This window comes from Podospora anserina, chromosome 1, assembly GCF_000226545.1.
Source record: "Podospora anserina S mat+ genomic DNA chromosome 1, supercontig 1".
NCBI classification, from domain to species: domain Eukaryota; kingdom Fungi; phylum Ascomycota; class Sordariomycetes; order Sordariales; family Podosporaceae; genus Podospora; species Podospora anserina.
Window position 1 is genome coordinate 598,603 of NW_001914859.1, and position 20,401 is coordinate 619,003.

General features: G+C 53.4%; 3 protein-coding genes across 3 annotated transcripts; all 3 read right to left on the reverse strand.

Moving 5' to 3' along the window:
- Positions 1–64: 64 nt before the first annotated feature.
- PODANS_1_1800 (uncharacterized protein) lies at positions 65–2,136 on the reverse strand (the record flags this gene model as incomplete). The annotated part of the gene is made up of 4 exons (XM_001912337.1): positions 65–157; positions 218–298; positions 383–1,749; positions 1,815–2,136. The coding sequence occupies 4 exons, from the start codon at positions 2,134–2,136 to the stop codon at positions 65–67; spliced, it is 1,863 nt and encodes a 620-aa protein (XP_001912372.1).
- A 1,651-nt stretch (positions 2,137–3,787) lies between these two features.
- PODANS_1_1810 (uncharacterized protein) lies at positions 3,788–5,572 on the reverse strand (the record flags this gene model as incomplete). Its single annotated transcript, XM_001912338.1, has 1 exon — positions 3,788–5,572. One exon carries the CDS (start codon positions 5,570–5,572, stop codon positions 3,788–3,790), a length of 1,785 nt encoding a protein of 594 aa, XP_001912373.1.
- A 2,379-nt stretch (positions 5,573–7,951) lies between these two features.
- PODANS_1_1820 (uncharacterized protein) lies at positions 7,952–9,505 on the reverse strand (the record flags this gene model as incomplete). The annotated part of the gene is made up of 1 exon (XM_001912339.1): positions 7,952–9,505. The coding sequence occupies one exon, from the start codon at positions 9,503–9,505 to the stop codon at positions 7,952–7,954; it is 1,554 nt and encodes a 517-aa protein (XP_001912374.1).
- Between the last annotated feature and the right edge of the window lie 10,896 nt (positions 9,506–20,401).

A 20,401-nucleotide genomic window follows, 5' to 3' on the forward strand; every position in this document is an offset into this window, starting at 1 on the left:
GATGGACTTTCAAGAGATATATATTGTACATTTAATTGTTATTTTCTCTCTTTATATTGCCTATTTACCATTCAGAAACCTCCCCTCTCGCTGGCTTCTCGACGCGCACGACTTTATCGCAATTGAGAAGGCAGAGGGGGTCGAATGCCGTCTTGATCTGTCGGGGTTGTCAGCATTTGATCTTGTTTTCAAATGGTAAAAAAGGATGAAAAATTACCTTTCTCATAGCATCAACTGTGCTCTCTCCCAGCTCATGAGGGAGGTAATCCCTCTTGACAAGCCCAACACCATGCTCGCCCTGTTGATTCAACCGCATTAGTTTTTTCCATCCCTCCAGAGTTCAACACAGAAAGCTATAAAAAATAAATAAATAAAAACTCACAGTCACAGTCCCCTCCATCTCCACAGCCCTCTTCACCATCCGATGAACACACTCCTCGGCCAACTTCCTCTCCGCATCCGAGTACAACAAGATAATATGGAAGTTCCCATCCCCGACATGTCCCACAATCGAGCTCTTCAACCCCGACCGTCCCAGATCCTGCTTCGTCTGGTCAATAATGTCCGGCAGCCTGCTCATCGGGACAGCCACGTCCCCCGTCCACACCCGGTCCCCGGGCTTCTTCACCGCCATGGTGCTCCAGAGCGCCTCCTTCCTCGCGCTCCAGAGCTCGACCCGTTCCTGCTCGTCCTTGGCAAAGTCAAACGACTTGCCGCCGCTGCCCTTGGTGATCTTTTGGACGATGGCCACCTGCTCTTTTACCCCCGAGGGGGTACCGGTGAATTTGAAGAAAATAGTGGGCGCCTCCTTCCAGCTTCTGGACGTAGCGCCAGCTTGGTTGATGAACCTCATCTGGTCGTCATCTAGAATCTCTACCGCAGCAACGGGGACACCCTCCCCTACCACCTTGGCGACACAGTTGGCCGCTTCTCTGATGGACCCAAACGATGCCACAGCGACGGATTCACTAGCAGGTTTAACCGTAACCTTGAGCGTCGCCTCCGTCACCAAACCCAGTGTGCCCTCACTACCGATAAACAGCCTCGTCAAATCATACCCCGCCGAACTCTTTCTTGGTCTCTGTCTCGTCTTGATGACTGTCCCGTCGGCCATGACAACCGTAAGACTCAAAACCCACTCCCTCATCGTCCCGTACCTGTACGCGTTTGTGCCCGAGCATCCAGTCCCAATCATCCCCCCAATCTGCGCCCCCGGCCCTGGATCAGGCGGGAAAAACAAATTTTGCTCCGCGAGCATCTCGTTCAGATCCTCCCACCCTACACCAGGCTGGACAACCACGTCCAAGTCATCCTTGTGCAACGAGAGCACCTTGTTCATCCTTGAGAAATCAATGCATATCCCTGATCTAGTCGGGGTATAATGCCCTTCCAGACTCGTCCCCCCAGAGTATCCCACCACGGGAATCCGTCTGTAATGGCACACCTTCATCAACTCGGACACCTCCTCGGTTGTGGCGGGGTAAACGACGCAAAAGGGCTTCTGGTCGTCGGCAGCGCGGTGGGTGGACCACTCCGAGGTGGCGTGCTGGGAGATGACGTCGTCCGCGGTCGAGACGTTTTCCTTGCCGACGATGGCGACAAAGTCGGACCAGGCGGCCTCGAGGTGGGCGGGGTTGAGGTTGTGCTTGGGGGGTTTGGTGGCTGCCAGGGGGAGGGTGGAGGCCGGGTCGGCTTCTTTGGGGTATTTGAGGCCGCACCAGTAGGAGATTGCGCCGACGGTGAAGAGGACTGTGGGTAGGAAGGGAGGGTAAGTTATGATGGTAGGGATATAGGGGGTAAAAGGGGGCAAGTACCAAAGGTCATGCCCATCATCCTGCCCAGGCTGTTTTGGGGGCGCATGTGGGAGAGGCGTTTGAGATCATCTCTTTCGCGCTGGATGCGCTTGGTGATGGACTGTGTGAGTTGGCCCTTGAAGGAGGGGCCGCTGGAGGGTTTCTTGGTGGTGGTGGAGGAGGAAGTAGAGGAGGGAGGGGGGCTGAAGCGCTGTGTTGACTCGAGGCGGCGGAATTGTAACGGTGTGCTGGTGGTTCTGCTGGGGCGCATAGAGGGGAAGGAGGATGGCCGGGCTCCGGGAGCTGTCGCCAGCTTGGGCATCTTGCCCGCAAGCCGCGACATAGTTTCTAAGTATCTGAGCAATCAATTGGGGTTGCGCAGGGTCGAGATTGGAGTGTAGGGGGCGTATATCGTTGGCCGTTGGAGGGGTGGTATATCGTGGGGTTGTGGTCGTGGGACGGGATGCCAAGGTTGGAGCTTCGAAGGTTGCTTAGAAAAAAGATAGTTCCCCTGCCCGTGAGCTCCGTGTCTCCACTCTGCCGATTGGACTGGCTTGGCCGCGGCTCCGTGCAACGACATAACGGGCGCCAGCTCCGGGCGTCGGGTTGTAGCGTTGACTACGAGTAAGAGGGAACTGCATTGTTTGACACCAGGTCAAATGGATGGATGTGAGGATTCTACAGAGAAAGCTGGGAATATCTATAATAGAGATGAGTTCTTCGGTTGAACCTCACAACCCTAACCCACTGCCCGATTAGGAAGTTTCCAACAACAAGGCAACTGGAAAGAACGACCCGTTGGCGGAGGCAAGCTGGGGTTTTGATGAAAGTTCGGAGGCCGCGGCAAAGCATATCAATTCTTTTCTTCAAATAGAGTTCCTATATAAACTCGCCGAATCATGTTTATGACTTGCCCTGCATGCTTCGCCCCCTCCCCAACCAGCCTCGAGCTCGCCAAAGCAGAGATCTCCTCAGGAGTCTAGCTTCCCAAGAACTGGTAGCACAACGACTGAACTTGGCGAGTGAGTCTCTCGATAGGTACGCCGTTATGATTGGAGCTAGTCGTATCCTGTAGATTTTCTATGCCTATTGCGGCCAGGGCTTTGCGGCTGAGGTTGGGACGGATCATGTTATTGGTGATGAATTGGGTATTGACCTTGGTTCACTTTCAGCACCAGTGATCTCCGTCCCACAGTGTCCCTTTGTGCCATATGGTTGCTGCGCGATGATTTTTGCCAACGTTGGGTATTGGAAGTCGAGCTAACCAGGCACTTTCTGCCTTGCGAGCTTCGAAAAGCGACTACTTGGCTGTCTCCAAGTCGATCCTCCAGGATCCTAAGCGCCAGACTGTTGTCTTTGTTTTGCTACTCAGACAACAACATTCAGCACCAAGCCTCCTGCGATCCAGTAACTGACCATCCATTAGTCACGGGAATCGACAGGGCCGTCGTCTCAGCTGAGTATATATATCACTCCATTCTCACCTCCCATTTCCAACAAAAGCACACTTCACCATCTGCTTATACCGTTGAGCTTGCCTGACCCGGATCTATCCAAATCTCCTGAATTCTATCTAGACCACTGAATACCGTAAGTCTTTCCCACCAACCTCTAGCTGAAGGTCCAATCACTCACCCCTGCTGCCATACATCTCAGTCACCACAGACCAAGATGGACAAGGAAAACGATGCGCCACAGGGCTACCAAAACGGCGATCTCGGGAGCGATAACCCTCAACTTGACGTGGACTTCCCGATCACGGAAACCGTTACCGAAGGGTTGTACCAAGAATGGGTCGCGGGAAGGGACGAGACGGACTCTACCTCTTCTCAGTAGACAATACCTACCCGCTGGGAATTACATCTCGATTCCGTGTGACAGTGGGTGATAAACATGGCAGCTGGCCAAGATAGAAAACTTTCATCAAAACTAGCTATTATAACACAGAATCAACAATCGGTGTATGAGTGAGTGACAGTGTCCATGTACTACTACTACTCCCCCTTCCCCCTCGCCAACCCAACAACATCAACCCACTCCTTTGGCCTTCTCCTCCCCTCCACCTCCAAAAACCCCTCCACATCCCTCGCAAAACCCAGCAACTGCTCCTCCGCCCCCCACTCCCCCATCCCCATCACCCCCACAGGCAAAACCCCCTCCCCTTGCTCAGCCTCGACATAACCCCCCGGACAAGTGACAGCCGGACAACCACTCGTGTTAGCCACCCAAGCAAAGGTCATATTCTTTATACTCAGATTCCCATCCGAGCACCCATACGCCTCGTCCCCGTCACAAATCTTCCACCCTGCTATCGGGGTTGTAGGCGTGAGAACAATCATGTCTGGGTGCTGCTCCCACAGCCAGGCCAGGTGCGCCATGATGACGTGCCTGATTTGGCCATAAGATAAATAGTCCGTTGCTGGGGTGTGCGTCGCCGCGGAAACAAGCATGCGGTTGGCGTGGTTGAGGGGGGCGAGGTAGTTACTGGGATTACGGGCGAAGGCCTCGGTTGCGGCTTCGGTGAGGCAGGTTGCCGCGTGGGCTAGCTGCCCTTCCCTCAGATAGGGGAGGGAGATGTCGACTGCGGTGTACCCCTTGACAGTGGTGAGGTATTCAACGCAGGAGCTGAAGACTTTGAGCACGTCCGGGTCCGCACGGGCGATCCAAGCGCGGCAGATACCCAATGTTTTCTTCGACCCAGGAGAAGGCGGGACGGACAGACACAAAAGGTTCTGGCCTGGGTCGGAGGGGTTAGGTTGGGACATGACACGGTAAGCGATGGTCAGGTCGGCTACCGTTGATGTCATGGGCCCGACAACACACATGGACGTGGCGCGGGAGCAGGTGCGGTTAAAGGTTGGTTTGAGGCCGTAGACGCCGCAAAAGGCAGGGGGGATGCGCATGCTGCCTCCGGCGTCGGTGCCGATTGCCACCGGCACCAGTCCCGCACAGAGACCGCTCCCCGCGCCGGAGGAGGAGCCGCCGGGGAAGTAACGGGTGTTGTACCAGTTCGTTGCTGTCCCTGTCACGGGATTACAGCCGGTGGTGTCCATCCCTATCTCGTGCTGGTTCATCTTGCCCACCATGATCGCGCCCTGCTCTTGCATCTTCAACGCGGGCCAGCACGTCTCCGGTTCGGGCTTGTTGAAGTAGGCGACCGTCTTGTCGACCTTCATCCCCATGGTCGAGACATACCCCTTGACTTCAGTGTCGGCCTTGACGCCAAAGGGAACACCGTCCAAAATGCCGAGCTGCTTTCCCTCTTTCCACCGCTCCGTGCTCTCTCTGGCATGTTGAAGCACCTCATCGACATTGGACTCGATGAACGCAACAGCATATTTGCTCTCCTCGTCACCAACGTCTCTCCTGATAAGAGGAAGGAGCGCCTCGACTACATCAAGGGGAGTAGCCTGACCTGACTTGTAGAGCTCATGGTAATCAGCAATCGAATTAAACCGGCCCTTGCAGTCGGCCGACTTGGGGGTGACGAGGTACCCCTCCTCAAGCGGCAGCATAGGGCCCGTTTCCCCAAGGGGGGCAACATCAGGTTTGACGCGCCAGGGGACAGAGCTGTCGAGTCCGGGGGCGTGTTTGGGCTGGCCAAACTTGGCGTTGTTCCAGAGCCATTTCTGGAGGACGGAGGAGTTGGATAACAGAGTGGAGGCAATAACCAAAGGCCAGCCTCTCAGCGGCGGGTTGTGGTCCTCTTCGTGATGATACTCGAGGGCAGCGGCAGGTGCCTCTTTGGCGCCGGGGTAGTTGGCGAATTTGTCTGCCATTTGGGCAGTGATAGCTTCAGAAACTTGGGCTGACCCCAATCTGCAAATACCCGTCAGTTTTAAGCCTCGAGAAACAGGTTCATGCAAGTAACCTACCTGCTGACACTGCTGACTGTTGTTTTCCGTCTTGATAAGAATGGCAAATCAGACAAAGGCAGCCCGTATCTCTTGGGCTGGGGAATCGGGTGAGGTGAGATGCGGATGACAGGGGCCCTTGAACGGCGTCACTTGCTGTCCAGTCAAACGGGTTTTTGCAACAGGTCCGAGATCCTAACCGAGTTGGATGGCTTTGACGTCGATTTGAGAATCCCAGTCGAAAAATAAACAGACCGACAACAGCTGTGATATCAATTCCTATTCTGACTGTTCGTCTTGCTCTCGTCCAAACTCCCTTACCTTACCACCTCACCAACCATGGCTCGTCTGGAACCAGGGGTTCAAGACGCTGACCAAGACACACTGACGGACAACTACGGTGGTATTCGTTCGCCTCTGTCTCAAAACCTCTCTGGCCCCACTAAAGGCCCGGCAAAGCATGCCCGACTAGCTACATATAGAAAAAGCTTTGCTATATTAATACTATAAAAGGCTTCTAAATATAATAAAAGCTAAAAATTACTAGTAAAAAAATTGGTTTTATTTATTACATTTTTTAGTACTATTTATAATAATCAAAACAATAGTAATAGTAATAGTAGTAGTAATAGTATTAGTATATATGTACTAAATGTAAGGTTAGACCTATAGCAATATACATATATAAAGTTAAAGTTACATTTATATATATACAAGTTATAGTACTATCGATACTGTATATATTACTTTATTCCTTTATTTTATTTTATTTGAAATTATAATATATATAAAAGCCTTAATTTAGCTATATTTTATTTACTATTTTATACTCATACGCTTTTAAAGCTATAGTACGAGGCTTTTAGCCGGATTAATGATACCAAGGCCGCTTTTTGTAGGGCAAAAGAGGTTCTGAGACAGAGGCGAACGAATACCACCGTAGACACCACCTGCCACCGCTCCCGTTAAAAAGAGGGGTACCCACATCGACCATGAACCTCGGCATCTTTTTCCTTGTTCTATCTCAAACAATGCCTCCTGATCAAGACACCAACAAGCACAAGCAAACAAGCACAAGCAAACAAGCACAGCATGCTGTAGTGTCAAGTTAACATTCCGACAGTGATATCCATGGGTAGAATCATCATCGTGTGGCGTCGTGGTGTAGCAACGTTGTAGACCAATCACATTAAATCCATCCCTTTCAACAACCAACAGAGCCCTACCGCAAGCTTAAATCCCATTTTGTGCAACTATAGCATATCCGTTTCGTGTCACCATATCAAAATCACCACATCAAAAATGAACATCCCAAAAATTGTTAAATAACCCCGAGGCTTTCTTCTCGCCCAGCCGTCTCTCTGCTTTAAGTTTCCGCCTATTCTAAAGCTCGAAACCACTGAAAGCTATGTAGGTAAATACCTCTCTTATCTATATCTTATCCCTTCCCTGCCGACCTGCAACTAAGCATCAACAAAATCGATGCCCAGTTCCACAAGTACAGCGCCAGTTGCAAAATCAGAAAAAACGCTGTTAAACCACAGCATATCCTAGACTTGCCGATTCACCCTTTCTATCCATTCCTGTAAAAGTGAAAAAAAAATTCCCCAGTCATCAAAAGCCAGCCAGCCTGTTATCCAGACCCCCTTTCCTTGAATCCTGAAAGAAAGAAGAAACCACCACCATCATAGATAGTGGTGTGATGAAAAAACAAACCCACCCAACCCCGGATGTTGCGTGTCAAGCCAAAAAAACGAATGATGCCTTTCCTTTCCCTTGTTTACCCTTCCCCATTGCCATGCCGAGAATCTTCGCTAATAGCTGCGCAAAAAACAACAACTCGCTGAAGTTTCAGTAAAAAAGAGAGAGAGATATCGCCGCCGCCGCCCAATGTTGTGCCAAACGTGTGTAATAGTGTCGATGTAACGCACGAACTGTTCCTCCCAAAAGCAAATCCATGCTGTCCATATTTCCGGGGTTGTGTGTGTAAACGACGGTAAGAAAGTGAAAAGGGTCAAAATAAAAAATGTGATGTATAAAAAAACCAATAACGCCTTCAGCTTCGAGAGCTGATATTTCCCTGTGCCCCATGCCCCAATTCCTAAACGCCTTGATGGGAAGCCAAATGACGTGATGAAAAAAAAGATGTCCAGGCTGAGAAAGTCGAGAGACAAACTCTGCTGCTGGAATGCTTGTCATTCCTGGCCATGCTGATAGATTCGCCCCCTTGTTGTAGTAGTTGTAGACTGTGCCCGGTCTAATTCGTGATAATGCCGAGTAAGCCCTGCTGTCCTAGAGATGCCCTTACCGGCCACCAAGCCTCAGCAGCTTCGTCCTCAGCCAGAGCACAAACCCGGCCCAGTAGCTCTGCGTCTTCCGCTTGGGGCCGCTCCCTCTTCGCGGCCGAGTCTGCTCAAACCGCACAGCGTCGACATTAGGGCCGAAGGCGGGCGGCGTCTCGAGCGGAACGCTGTCGTACTTGCGGCTCATGAAGCGTATCTGCTCCTCGCCGCTCGGCGAGTTGGTGTGGCGCCTGTTGATGGCGCCGCCGACCTGGGGAGCGGAAGAAGAGGTGTAGGCTCCTTCAAGGTCCTGTCGCGAAGAGTTGCTGACGGTCGTGCCCTCGGTCCAAGAAGCGCCCTTTCTACCAAAGACAGCCTGGATGCCGCTGGAGGTGGATGCGGGGGGAGAAATAACATTGCTAAGGCTGTTCCCAGTGTTCTTGCGGTGGATGGACGGACGGGCTGGGGCTCCCTTCTCGATGCGACTCGCTTCCTTGGTGTCCCTACGCTCCCTCTTCTTGATCATCTCGCGGTCGTACTTTTCCTCCTTGATGTTCTCGCGCTCCTCAAACTTGCGGCGAGCGGCTCGGATCTTTTCGGCGCGGTTAGCCGTGTCCAGCTCGGAGCGGCTGCGAAGTCGGGGAAAGTTCGCCATGTCGAGCGAGCTGCGCAAAGGCGACATTTGAGTGGCGCCAGAAGATGAGTTGTTGATTGTTCCGGCTCCGATACTGCCGGTTGGCGAGTCGAGAGTGGTGCCCAAGGACACGCTGACGCTGTTTGTCAACTGCAGATCGGACTGGCTAGTCGTGGAGATGGTGCCATTCGCAAGTCGAGAAATGACAGTCGCACCTGACGCCGACCTGGAAGTGCCACCTGTCGTATTGATGCGGAGAGAGGGCGCTTTGGAAGGTACCTCGGTGTATGACCCGGTGCGCTGGCTCTGGAGCGATGGTCGGCGGGGATTTGAGAGATTTGACTGCGATGATAACGCTGGTGGCGGGGCAGAGGAGTGGCTATGGCTGTGGTTATGGTATTGCGCAGGAGAGTCAAAATCGTCAAAGTCGTCCTCGTTCTCGGTAATAGTGGGGGAGCAGTTGCGCTCGTTGTGAGTGCTATTGATGGTATTCGCAACGGTATTGTCAAACGAAGCAAGCGAGTTCGCATATGACAAGGGTGGCGTCGACGTCCGCGGGGCCTGCGCAAAAGGATGGATGAAAGCTCCTCCGCGAGGACCGCTGCCAGTAGAAGCTTGCGACGGCGTACGGCCGTGGTGGAATTTGGCTCGAATGCTGCTTCCGCCGCCTGGAACAGACACCACGTTGCTCTCGACACCCAGACCCATTGCTCCTCCTGATAAGCCACCAGGGAACGCCTTCTCATCCCACTCCCCATTCTCCAGCTGCTCAATCGACTGCTCATCCCACCCTCTATCCAGATCCAGCGAGTTCTTTTCCGAATGCGACAGCTTCAGGTTCTTCGCTGTCTTCAATATTGGCTTCACCATCTTTCCCCTCGCCTTCGTCAGCTTTTTATTGAGCACCGCACCACCGCCAACGGTCGTCATTTCTGGCAACATTTTCCTTCTTTCTTTCCTTTTGTACTGCCCAATTTGCGCAATTCTCCTTTTTTCCCAGTATGCGGGGAAAAGTCGATGATCGGAGTTCCCAAGATGACGTTGCTGCCGCGTCTGAATGTCGTCTTCGATTTTTCGGATCCTCCGGAATTCAACAGCGCTGCGCGCGGTTCAATTTTCAAGCACGACAACGACAAAACCAGCAAAAAGGAACAGGGAGAACAAGACGAGACTGCGGGGCTGAATGCATCTGATGGTCGCAGTGCCAAAACTAAGAAAAATAGAAACTTCCCCCTCTTTTTTTCTTTTGCGATCTTTGCCCCGAGCGCTGGGCCTTGCACCTCTCTCTCTCTCTCTCTCTCTCGTCTTCCTCCGAATCCACCGAGCAGCAGCCCCCAGATGACACCAAGTAATAATGACTGGAGAGAGGGAAATAATGCCGTGTCAATCAATCAATCAATCAAGCTACGGAAAAAAGCGTGGACAGGGCAGGCACCAAAACAAACAAAAGGGCGGGGGGGGCAAGAGGGGAAGTGATTGATTGAATGGTTGCAAAATGTCTAATTCGACGTCGAGCGGCGCGGGTGTGGGATAATTAGACGCGGGCGCGGGCCTCGTTGATCGGGTCTCCCGTCTCGGTCGCGCGCGGGGTTGATGGTGGTAATTGTTAATGGGTGGTCGCAGAAGTAAGGGGCGACTGAGATGCTGTGACGGATGTTGTGATGAGTAAAGAGGAGGGGAGGTGGTTGGTGTAGGTTGGGCTGTCGGAGAGGGGTGGTGTGGTGGTGGTGGCCGTGTGTAGGTGGTGTGTGTGGCCGGTAAAATGGACGGATGGATGGATGGCCAAGGAGAGGATAAAGGGGGGGAGGAGGAGGAGGAGGAGGAGAGGAGACGAGGGGAAATCCAGGAATTCAAATGGGTGTGGTGGGATGATCTGATGGGGATGCTTCCCTCGATCTTCGTTCCCGGCGGTGCGCACCACCGTGTTGCTGGGTCCCTGGGTGGAAAGGGAAGAAGCACTAGGCGGGAGGAGGGGCCACTACGGAGTACTACCTGCTGGCGCACGCACCAAGGCACGAACGCCTAGCCACTGATTCAGCCTCACTCCCAGTTGATGGGCGCCATGTGTGGGGGAGAAAAGAGGGGGCGACAGGGGTGGTGTCCAGCCAGTCAGCCGTCTGCGTCCGCGAATCCGCGTTCGTCAGCCACACCACAGTCCGGGTTGATTGGACAAAGGCCAGCCATCAGCTGCTGTAAGTAATTGCTGCTTTGCGTGTGCTTCTGCAGCACAGATGGATTGACTACAATGGCCATGGCTGGCCAGTGCTGAAGATATGTATCAGTGATAGTAGATAGTAAGTATGCTCCTGTGTGTAGCCATCGCCGGTTGCTCCGCCAGCACCCTGCCAGACGTTTTACAAAAATTGGCTCAACCCGGCCTCGGAATATCCGACCATACCGGCGGTCAAGAAGCAAAAGGAAGAAAAAGATGGAAAAAGATCTGGCCCCCTGACTACACTACAGAAGAGTCGATAGCGCCAGCGATCCATGATTCGACGGGTGGATCTGCCGGCTCCGACAGCATGTTCCCGCGATTTCTTCAAGATGGCACTAGTTGTAGCAACAGGTGAAGAAAATGATGGCCGGTTGCGGTTGCAACGGGGATCGGTGATCTCTGCAAAACAGCAAAGCTCTTTGGGCTGCTGGCGTGTGAAACATGCACGCGCTTGGGTCCTTTAGGGTTGGATTCTGTTTCCGTTTTTGTTTTCTTGCTGTTTTTAGCCCGCCAGGGACCATGACACCGCTCTCTTCAAAAGCCCAACGTCTCCGCTTGCTAGCAACTGCAAAGTTTGACCGCATCTTCAAAACGACCGAATACAAAGTCAAAAAAAAATCAACGCTTCTCTTTTTGCACACTTGAGAAGAGAGAGAGACAACATGGCCGTGCAGGAAACAGGAAGGTGCTCCGCTTCCTGGAGTATATGCAATGTAGGACAGCTCAGACAGCTCAGACACCTCATACAGCAGCAGCAAAGACAAGAGTCTAGCCAGCCGACCAAGCAGTGTTTCTCAATTGCTAATACTATTACCGGAAACATGGAACTTCCCCATGGTTTCATCAAGAGCGGTCAAAGTACCACTACTCCGTAATTACTCGCCGTTCTCGTCACCTTGCACAGATTGCGCGTTCATCCGGAGGCGTCGTTTGTGGTGAACTGACGACGGCGGTATCTGCCCCTGGAGGTGAGCATTGAGGTGCCATGGTGGAACGAACACATTGAAGGAACCCCGCACCGCCGAAGCCGGTGGCGGGCACACAACGCACCGGGGAACGTGCGATAACTTCCCCTCGTCTTCCTCGGACCCCTCAAAGCTCCTCCCCCTCCACACGGATATGGTGTTGTCGTTGTGGGTTGCGCCGTGTCGGTGTGGGCGAGCTGCAGTTTGGTTGGCTTCTTTGCGCGCCCAGCCGCCCATCCGCCGCCGCCGCCGCCTTCTCGATCTGTCTGCTTCCAAACATGTTGCTTGCTGTTCCCATGAGCGTCACCGCCACGGCTCGACGGCACGACCCGAGTTTGAGCCAAAAACCCCGCATCTTGTCCTCCTAGCATCCTGAGTGTTGTCTCTGTTTTTTTTCTTTTCTGCGCGTTGCTCTAGGATGCGAACTGGGGGTGGAGAAAACCGGGGGAGGAGGCGGGACAGGATCCACGGATTGTCTTCCTTCTCGGTCGGCGGTGAACACCAACGGTGAAGGTGGGGCTTTTACCCGGCCGGGGCCCCTGCCGAGAATGGATGGGTGGGCGGTCAAGTCCCAAGTTGAGAAGATGACCCAAGCAAAGGCGGTGGCCGGATCTCCTTCCCTGCCTGATACGGATGCTCAAAACACTGCCCTTCCCCTTGCCAGCCGGTGAAGAACTTTTCCCCCTCTTCGTGGAAGCTTTATAACGGCTTGCACGGCTCGCTATCTCGCCGGTGGCTGGAACGAGTTAAACGAGAGCAGGAATAGAGAAGGAGACACAAGCAGATAGAGTATCATTGGACCGACCGTTGGCCCAGCACACTTGGTTGCTGCAGTTGAAACACCCAACGTTGGACTTGATTGACCTGCCCTCCGCGGTTTCCATGCATCGCCCCGGCCATGGGTGACGTCGGCGATAAAAATTGAAAATAGAGATAGATGTGAGATGAGAGGGACAAAGGAGCTGTGATAATGCGCATTCAATGCACATTGCATAATGGACCATGAGGAAAAGGTCTGGATGCAAGCTTTCCCCCTTCATAGTTCTCCCGTCCTTCAGATCGCGACGAAAGCTACCACTAGGTAGCAAATAGCTGCGAAAGAGAAGGAATCATACAGTTGCAACAAGCAACAATCAAGAGGGTCAAAGAGCATATAGCTCTTCAAGACGTAAAGGAACTTGCTTGCATTGTTTGTCCACTGGGACGACGGCTCACCCATGGGCTTATCCTGGCCAACGCAAGTCCTAAGAAGTCTTTCCATGGGCCTACTGCTTAATATTTCTTGCCAATGTCAGATGACTAGGTGCCGGCCCTGGAGCCCAGAGAACTTATAACAGGCCGAATAAACTTGTAGGTAGACAGTCCATGATGGTTGATGATGAGCTGACCTGAATCCTAGTGGCGGAGGGGATACGCCGTTCTCCATAGATCATGGCAATGTTGTCGTCTCGAAGCTGAAACAGAGAAATAGAACAAGCTCTAGTCCTCTGATTATAACCGGCCCCTGGTGTGAAGCGAGACCAATTTCTCTCGGGATGTCTGAAGTCCTAAATCTTGAAGACTCCTGGTGGGCGACACACCAGAGGTATGTGGCAGCCTGGATGGTGGTAGAGTTGTTTTATCTGATGGGTTCTATGAATCAGCAGCGCTGACTCCAGATATATCATGACTTGTGGTAGTTCAGCCCTGTCTGAACCCACCGATGACATAACCAGTCACTCATGAGTGGTCGCTCTCGAGTCCCGATCTACTCCCAAACAAGGAACTCGTCGCGAAGTGATAGCAGGCAGAGTGATGAGGCAGAAGCAGATTGTGTTCTCTAATTGGTGAGAATTTCAACCGCGAATCCTAGCCCAGACCTCGCAGATGCTTGCCCTCGGGGAGGGAAGGACCGCAGCCCGCCTCAAAAGCGTATTCCGCATTTGCCTTGCTTCCGAATGGCTGCTCCTTCGCGCACAATGCAAATCCACTGGTGATGTTGGAGCTAGCGGGACATCGGCTGAAGTGAAATACTTGGTCCAAGATTCCTGTCAACACGTCTCTGTGCCTGACGAATTGGGATCGACGTATCCTTAGAGCCTTCCTTCTCCCAGCATGATCCTCCGTTGGGGCTCGGGGGGTGTATATAAAGCATTCCCAAGCTAAGCAGCCGCTTTCTCCGAGAGAGTGCCTGGACCCTCTCCTATCGCTGGACCGTCACACCGTCGCCCAACTGCTTTGATCCTGAAAGAAGCACGCCGCACACGTCTGACATACGAAGAGCTGTATGTTGAAAAGAAGACTCATCCTCTCACGTCATGCGCGACACACTGTTGCTTCTCTGTGCTTGGTGTGTAGATTCTCGAGGTTGCTTGCCACGTAGGGGAAGTTGAACTCTGGTAGAGAAGAGCACTTGACAGCGACCACACAACATGACAACTTCGTGTTCCCCGATACGACTGTGTTCTGATCATGTCCATCACCTGAACTTGACAGAGCGCTTTTCCCAAGTACCTTCAAGTACCCTTGGTGTCTTCCCCGCAATCGGCAGGGCCTCGTCGATGTGACTGATCACCTCATACGTCCTCGTTGCCGCTGCCGAGGAAATCTAGAACTCCCAGAAGGCGGGGTTTCTGTTACCATAATCAGCGTCCGGACACAAACTAGAGAGGGGTCGCGGTGGCAATAATCGTACCGCAGAGGTTCAAAGCCCGGTGACCGCGGCCAAGTTCACCAGCCATGTCGATCCCATATGGGCACTGGGAGGCGTCCGTTGGTGATGAAGAAGTTGGACAGGAAATGTGCTCTGCATCCAAGCTGAAGCCAGATCGGCCAACCAGAAAGGAAAGACGGGGTGTTTCGCCGTCTGCAGCAGTCCTCGTGACTATCAAAGCCCCAAGGACTTTTCAGGGAAAGCTTTGCCGTCAGGTAGAAAGCGTCTGAGGACTCCGGGGAGGGTTTCGACGTTCCTAGTCCCAACGGTCCCATAGCGTTCAAAACACATACTTTAGGGAGCTCCCAAGCAGATCGTCAGTCGCTCGCCATAGTCTTAGACCCTCCCTTATCCATTGCCAGATAGCAACTGGCTTGATGGCCTAGTGGTAGCGAAGCCGTTATCAGGGAAGGACTCGCCACAGCGGTATGGCACGACAGGACAACGGCCCGCTTGCCGCTGTCCGCTCTCGGAGTCAGCTTATCGCTGGTTGGGCTGCGCTCTCGGGGTGTCTTGACCCATCTGCGGACGACGGCTGTTGACAAATGGTGACTTGAGGTGCTCTTGGACATGCCGGGAGAACGGAAGACGAGATGAGGAGGATGACCAAGACTCTCTTGACTCTAGGCTGTCGATTTGGCGGCGTGTCGGTGAGCTGGGGGGTCTTTCCTTGGATGATGCGCGCGGAACAGCCTATCAATTCGCCTCTTGACCGCCAGTCAGACTGTGCGAATCGTGGTTTGATCATGAGCAAGGCAGGCCTGCCCTGGGATCATATCCAATGTTTTGAACAGACAAAGCTGGCCGGGTTTCAGTCGGACCGGTACGGTAATGGGTCGGTGACATGCGCGGCCTTGTCCACGGCACGGGAAAAGAAAGGATCATGGATCCCGGGAGCTCTTTGGCATTATCTGCTTGCCACGCTGGAGGAAGGAGATAATGGCAGGCTGTTGCTATCCTGAACCCTGTGCTTTGCATCAGCGACGCCAGAACAAGGCACCAAACGGTAATGATGCAACCACATCGTCGGGGCATATGCAGGAGAAAGGCGTCATAGAAGAGATAAATTGCTGAAAAGATTAGACATCATGGCCCCGCTTGGATGGCCCGCCTTTCGAGTTGTGGTAGATGTCGATATTACCTGCCTGTATGCCCGGGGCATACCCACGCCGAGCCTGGATTTGGACCTGGGGGTCTGGGAGCCCGGGGGTCTGAGAGGCAGTCTCACAGTTTATCCAGAAAAATGCCACTTTTCGCCGCAGGAAAAAAGCCCTTGAATGCGCATCATCCAGATCGACCGCATCTGCCGGAGCTGCACTGCTGCTTCCCCGAGCCATGCTCTCCGGGCCGGGGGTTGGGTTCCATTGTTCCATCACAGCAGACCTTCGCTTGCTGGGTGCTCCCCAATTTGCAGAAGCGAATGAATTCTCTTCCACATCATCTCACCACCCAACAGCACCACGACAGCCACGATGCCCGCGCCAACCCCTCCCACTTGCTGCCCCGAGGTCGCTATGACGTTAGCGGGCCCTTGTACACAATGCATCAGATGCGGGTGGATTGCAAGTCGACAGGACATGGCCATGGGACGGCATTGCGTGCAGTCAGAGAAATGAGCGAGTGCGTGGCGGGGGGGGGGGGGAGGGGCGGTCGCAGAGAGCTTGAAGAACTTTGCAACCCCTCGATTCGGCTCTGAGGTGGCAGTATTATTATTAGTGTGCCGCTTGATATCGGTTCTGCGCGTGCTGGTAGCGCACTCCAACAAGGACCGCGGGATGGGCCAAGATGCCCTTGGTTGAGACCGGCGTCAATCTCAGCAACATGGCTCTGGTGAGAATTTCAATTCCGGATGAATGGTCGACAAAGGGGAGGTAGCAGTGACGTGCTGCACGAACACAATGCTCATCATTGCCCGGTTGGACAGCTGAACCCAAGGCAATCCAGGGCGATGATGCTCTGGGTGTCTGGCTGGCTCTTCTCGAACCAGGTGTCAATATTTCTTGTCAACACATTGCCGACGATATGCCGGCCCGATGAGGTCTGGGCACGCAGAAAAGAGGTTGCCATTATACGTGTGATGGCGAGGAGGATGCTGCAGCGTTGTAGTAAAGCATGATCCCAACGATAACATATCGAATCCCATGGGGGTTGGCGTAGTGCAAGTCTGGAAATAGAAGTGCGAGATAGCAGGGTGTGCATTCTAGAAGGCCTTGTCGTTGCTTTTTCTGAAGAACCGAAGTAAAGTACCTAGGTAGGTACTCAATCATCCCACGTCAGTGAACCTACCTATTCGCGACTGCCTTCCGTCCCGAGTTCACCAGAACAGGCAGGCAGCACAGACCACTCAGCCCGCAGACACTCAGCGAACCCTAATAACCGGGCCGGCAGAGTGGAAGAGCACTTTAAACTAACTTCTGACTGAGTGCCCGAAAGAATTATTTGCTCCCACAATATCCAAGTGTTTCTTGTCCTCTTGATGTAACACTTGGGTTTTAGCTGCAGAAGGAGTTGCAGCCTTGTTATTTTTACAAATTTCTTATCAGCAAGGCATCACGATATCTATGTGTGCCAACGCTTCAAAACGCATCCCGTCTCGCGGAAACGCCGTCATGACAAGCCCGAATTAGATACGCCAGCACCATAGCAGTTTGTACAAGTCACAGAAAGTACATGTGTCTACTGGGAGACGGTGGATGGGAAAGGAGAGACGTTGGGTGAGTGCGGGATGGTTCTTGGCATATCGCTGGCCGCAACCTCATCCCCACATACCCCAACTCATATACACACCACATACCTCTAATTTATTCATCGTCAGAGAGACGGCGCGGGATGTTTTCCAGCTTTGTGGGGATGCGTGTAGCAAGTCGTCTTCACTCGGGAGATCGTCACGCAATCCGTTAGGTCACACATCGCGAACTATGGGGGGAATAAGAAAGTTCGCCGCCGGTGAGCGCCCTTCCGGATCGCCAACGATGTGGCGCCTGCTTCGACGCCATTGAACGGCAACGAACGGGACGCTCCGTTGGATTGCGACATGAGTTGTGCCAGGTGGGCCCACCTGACAAAACACAGTCACCAGCTTCACCAAGGTATGTACACACCATTAGACCTTGTCTTGAGATTTATCATATATGCGACAAATGTAGTGCTATATTTGCACCTACATCACACCCAGCAGAGTAGTTATACCTATGTGGCTCAGCCGACTGGTTGACACTTGGCCATCCAAACTCGGCTCTTCTGCTCGAGACTGGACATTGGCCGGCACCCCAGTCCGACGCTTTGGACTCGAATTCCATGATGCTGCCACTCACTGCCACTCTGATGTCTTCAGGGATGAGACAATGACCTGATCCTGATCCTTTCTACGAGTGGATGCTGCCCCTGAGAGCAACAACTTTGCGGAGGCTCAGCAGCACTCGGCTTCGGTCAGGCTCGACTCCCCCGGCCTGTAGGGGCCCGAATTCTCCTCGGCCGTTGTGACGTCTGGTCCACATGGCGGCCCGTGTAGGGCGGTCGAATTTGACGACGTCCCTGAGCGAGACGTGGTGAAACAACAGTCTCTCGCGTACCGAACCCGAACATTGAACACGCCAGCAACTGTCTCCTGAGCAGAAAGATGTGTCTTTTTCTTCTCGCCAACCAGGAGAGCCACGGTTCGTCAACATCACAGATATCGTGCAACCACCTTCGTCGTTTACGGACCTGAAGATCTTCGGCCTACTCTTTTCTTCTGTCTCTTCTGCACGGCATTTGCTCTGAGCAGGGGCATAGTTTGATCCCGATGTCCATAGTTGGCAAGCGCTGCGGGTCATAACAGGGGCTATGCTCAAATCAAAGAGTTCACCAGGCTCAAAACTTGATCGTCGACACGCGGTATCGTCGCAGAATGTTATTGACAGCGCATGACGAAGCCAGCCCTAAACCAGGCCTTGTTCTCACCGAGGCATGGCAGGACGGCCTTGACCGAATTGAAGCATGTCAACTATGAGGTGCAAACCAATCCTTACTAGCAGCGTTTCGGGTGGCAGCCGTTTATACAACAGGGGGCGCATCTGCTCGACCCCGATTAGTCTACACGGCCGCCAGCATACGCGGACCGCTCAAGATCTTGTTCGGATGCAAGGTGTCTTTCCGTCATCACGGCAGTGGCCGGGCACTTCGTACCTGCATGAGAGATGGCCATCGACACTTGTTGGGGCTTTCACCCTCAGTATGGACCCGCCCCCATCCACAAAGACAGGACGAAACGAAGCCCACGTCAACTGTCGTCACTATAGTCGGCTGCCCTAACGACACCCACGTCAAACATCGCCTGCCAGCACGCCAACGCAAAGATGGATGATATGATGAAGCCACATCTCGCTGCGTGGGTTATCCCGACAACCGAGGGTGCTTTGAAGGGGACCTACCTCTTTAACGACGGGATGATGTTGTGGCCCGTGCTTCCGTATTGCCAAAATTGGCGGAGCAATGGATCGCCGGCTCGACCGTTCTCCGTTCACGGCCAAGTGGGCTCCCGTTGGACCACCCTCGATGACATCCTTGAAGACGGTAGGGTTTAGGACCCATCTCGGACAAGGAGTAGACCCTGTTTGACCTAATTTGTACCCGCTCTCCCCCGCCCATCAAAGGCTTTCGCCCGAGGCCGGTTCCCAAAGAGGTAGTCGATAACGTTGAATCTCCAGCACCAATGTCCCTTCACCATGTCGGGCCCGTGCCATACATATCCAAGGCCGGCAGCATGTCGTTTCGAGTCTTTCCGGCCCCGTCCCTCGCCGTGCTCCCCCAGGTGTGCATTCCGGGCAGGTAATTTCATCACCGCCGACGGATTGGATGTCGACTGCAACACCAGCGTTGTAGAGACCGTGGGGTGGATCGTCAAAGGAACGCCAAGTACTCCAGAAAACAAACGGTTCTCCGTTCCAGACCTCCACACCTGGAGCCGCGGTGTTCATCTGATGATTCGATGATTCGTCGCTTGTCAACGTCGGATTTCCTGCGCTCCGCAAATGACTAATGACATATGAACCTCCAACCTGTGTTCACAGCGAACGCGAGCTTTCACCAACAAGATTGCCGGCTCTATCCATTGAACAAGGCCATCAGCAACAAAGTGCAAGCCGGTCATTGCCGAGAAGGCCGGGAGATCGATCGCCCACAACCCGGTTGTCGATTGAACCTTGGCCGGTGTGGAGCAACCAGCTCCGAATATGATTGCTCAACAGCGGACAGAACTCACGCCAATGGCCGCATTCCGAGTCCCTCCGCCATGTGATAGGTATCTCTAGCAGCCGCCAACACAGCAGCAGGCCTCTGATTATCACAGCGAGTTGATTGCCAAAGGAAGATAGAGGGTCTGGCCCACGGCGGGGCGCTCATTGGCCACATGCTGTGCTCTAACAGCAAGCGCAGACTTGTTAGGCGCAAGCGCTGACGGTGGAGAGCTCTCACCACAACCAGCGCGTGCCTCTCTCTCCCCCCCGTTGCTGGGGATGGACAGGCGCGGCGATCCAAGTGTACTCCCCCGCTGACTGCTACTGGTCAAGAAGAACAGCAGCCTGCCCACGCATTTTGTACGGCCCAGTACCAGAGTGTACATGTGCTCTTGACGGAATCTCTGGTGGATCACGCCTCCACATCCCCGTCCAGCCCATTTTTTTAAAGCCTCAAAATCACCCCTCGCTCGCGCAAGCTCGGCGATTTTGGCGGGGTGCTGCAGCGTGTCCAGACCTCAGGGAGCTTGGCTTGGCAACGCTCCGTCCCTTTAACCCATGTCACCAATGGCAAAAGTTTCGACGTTCGCCAAAGGCCAAAACAGAACGATATCTCTGAAGCGTGAGATTGAGGACAGAATGTACAGCCATGGAAACATATCACTACGCATGGGCCCGCTTCTGGCGCACTCTAAAAGCATTCGAATAAAATTTCAAAAATCACTTCTTGGGGTTAAACCCCCGGTGGCA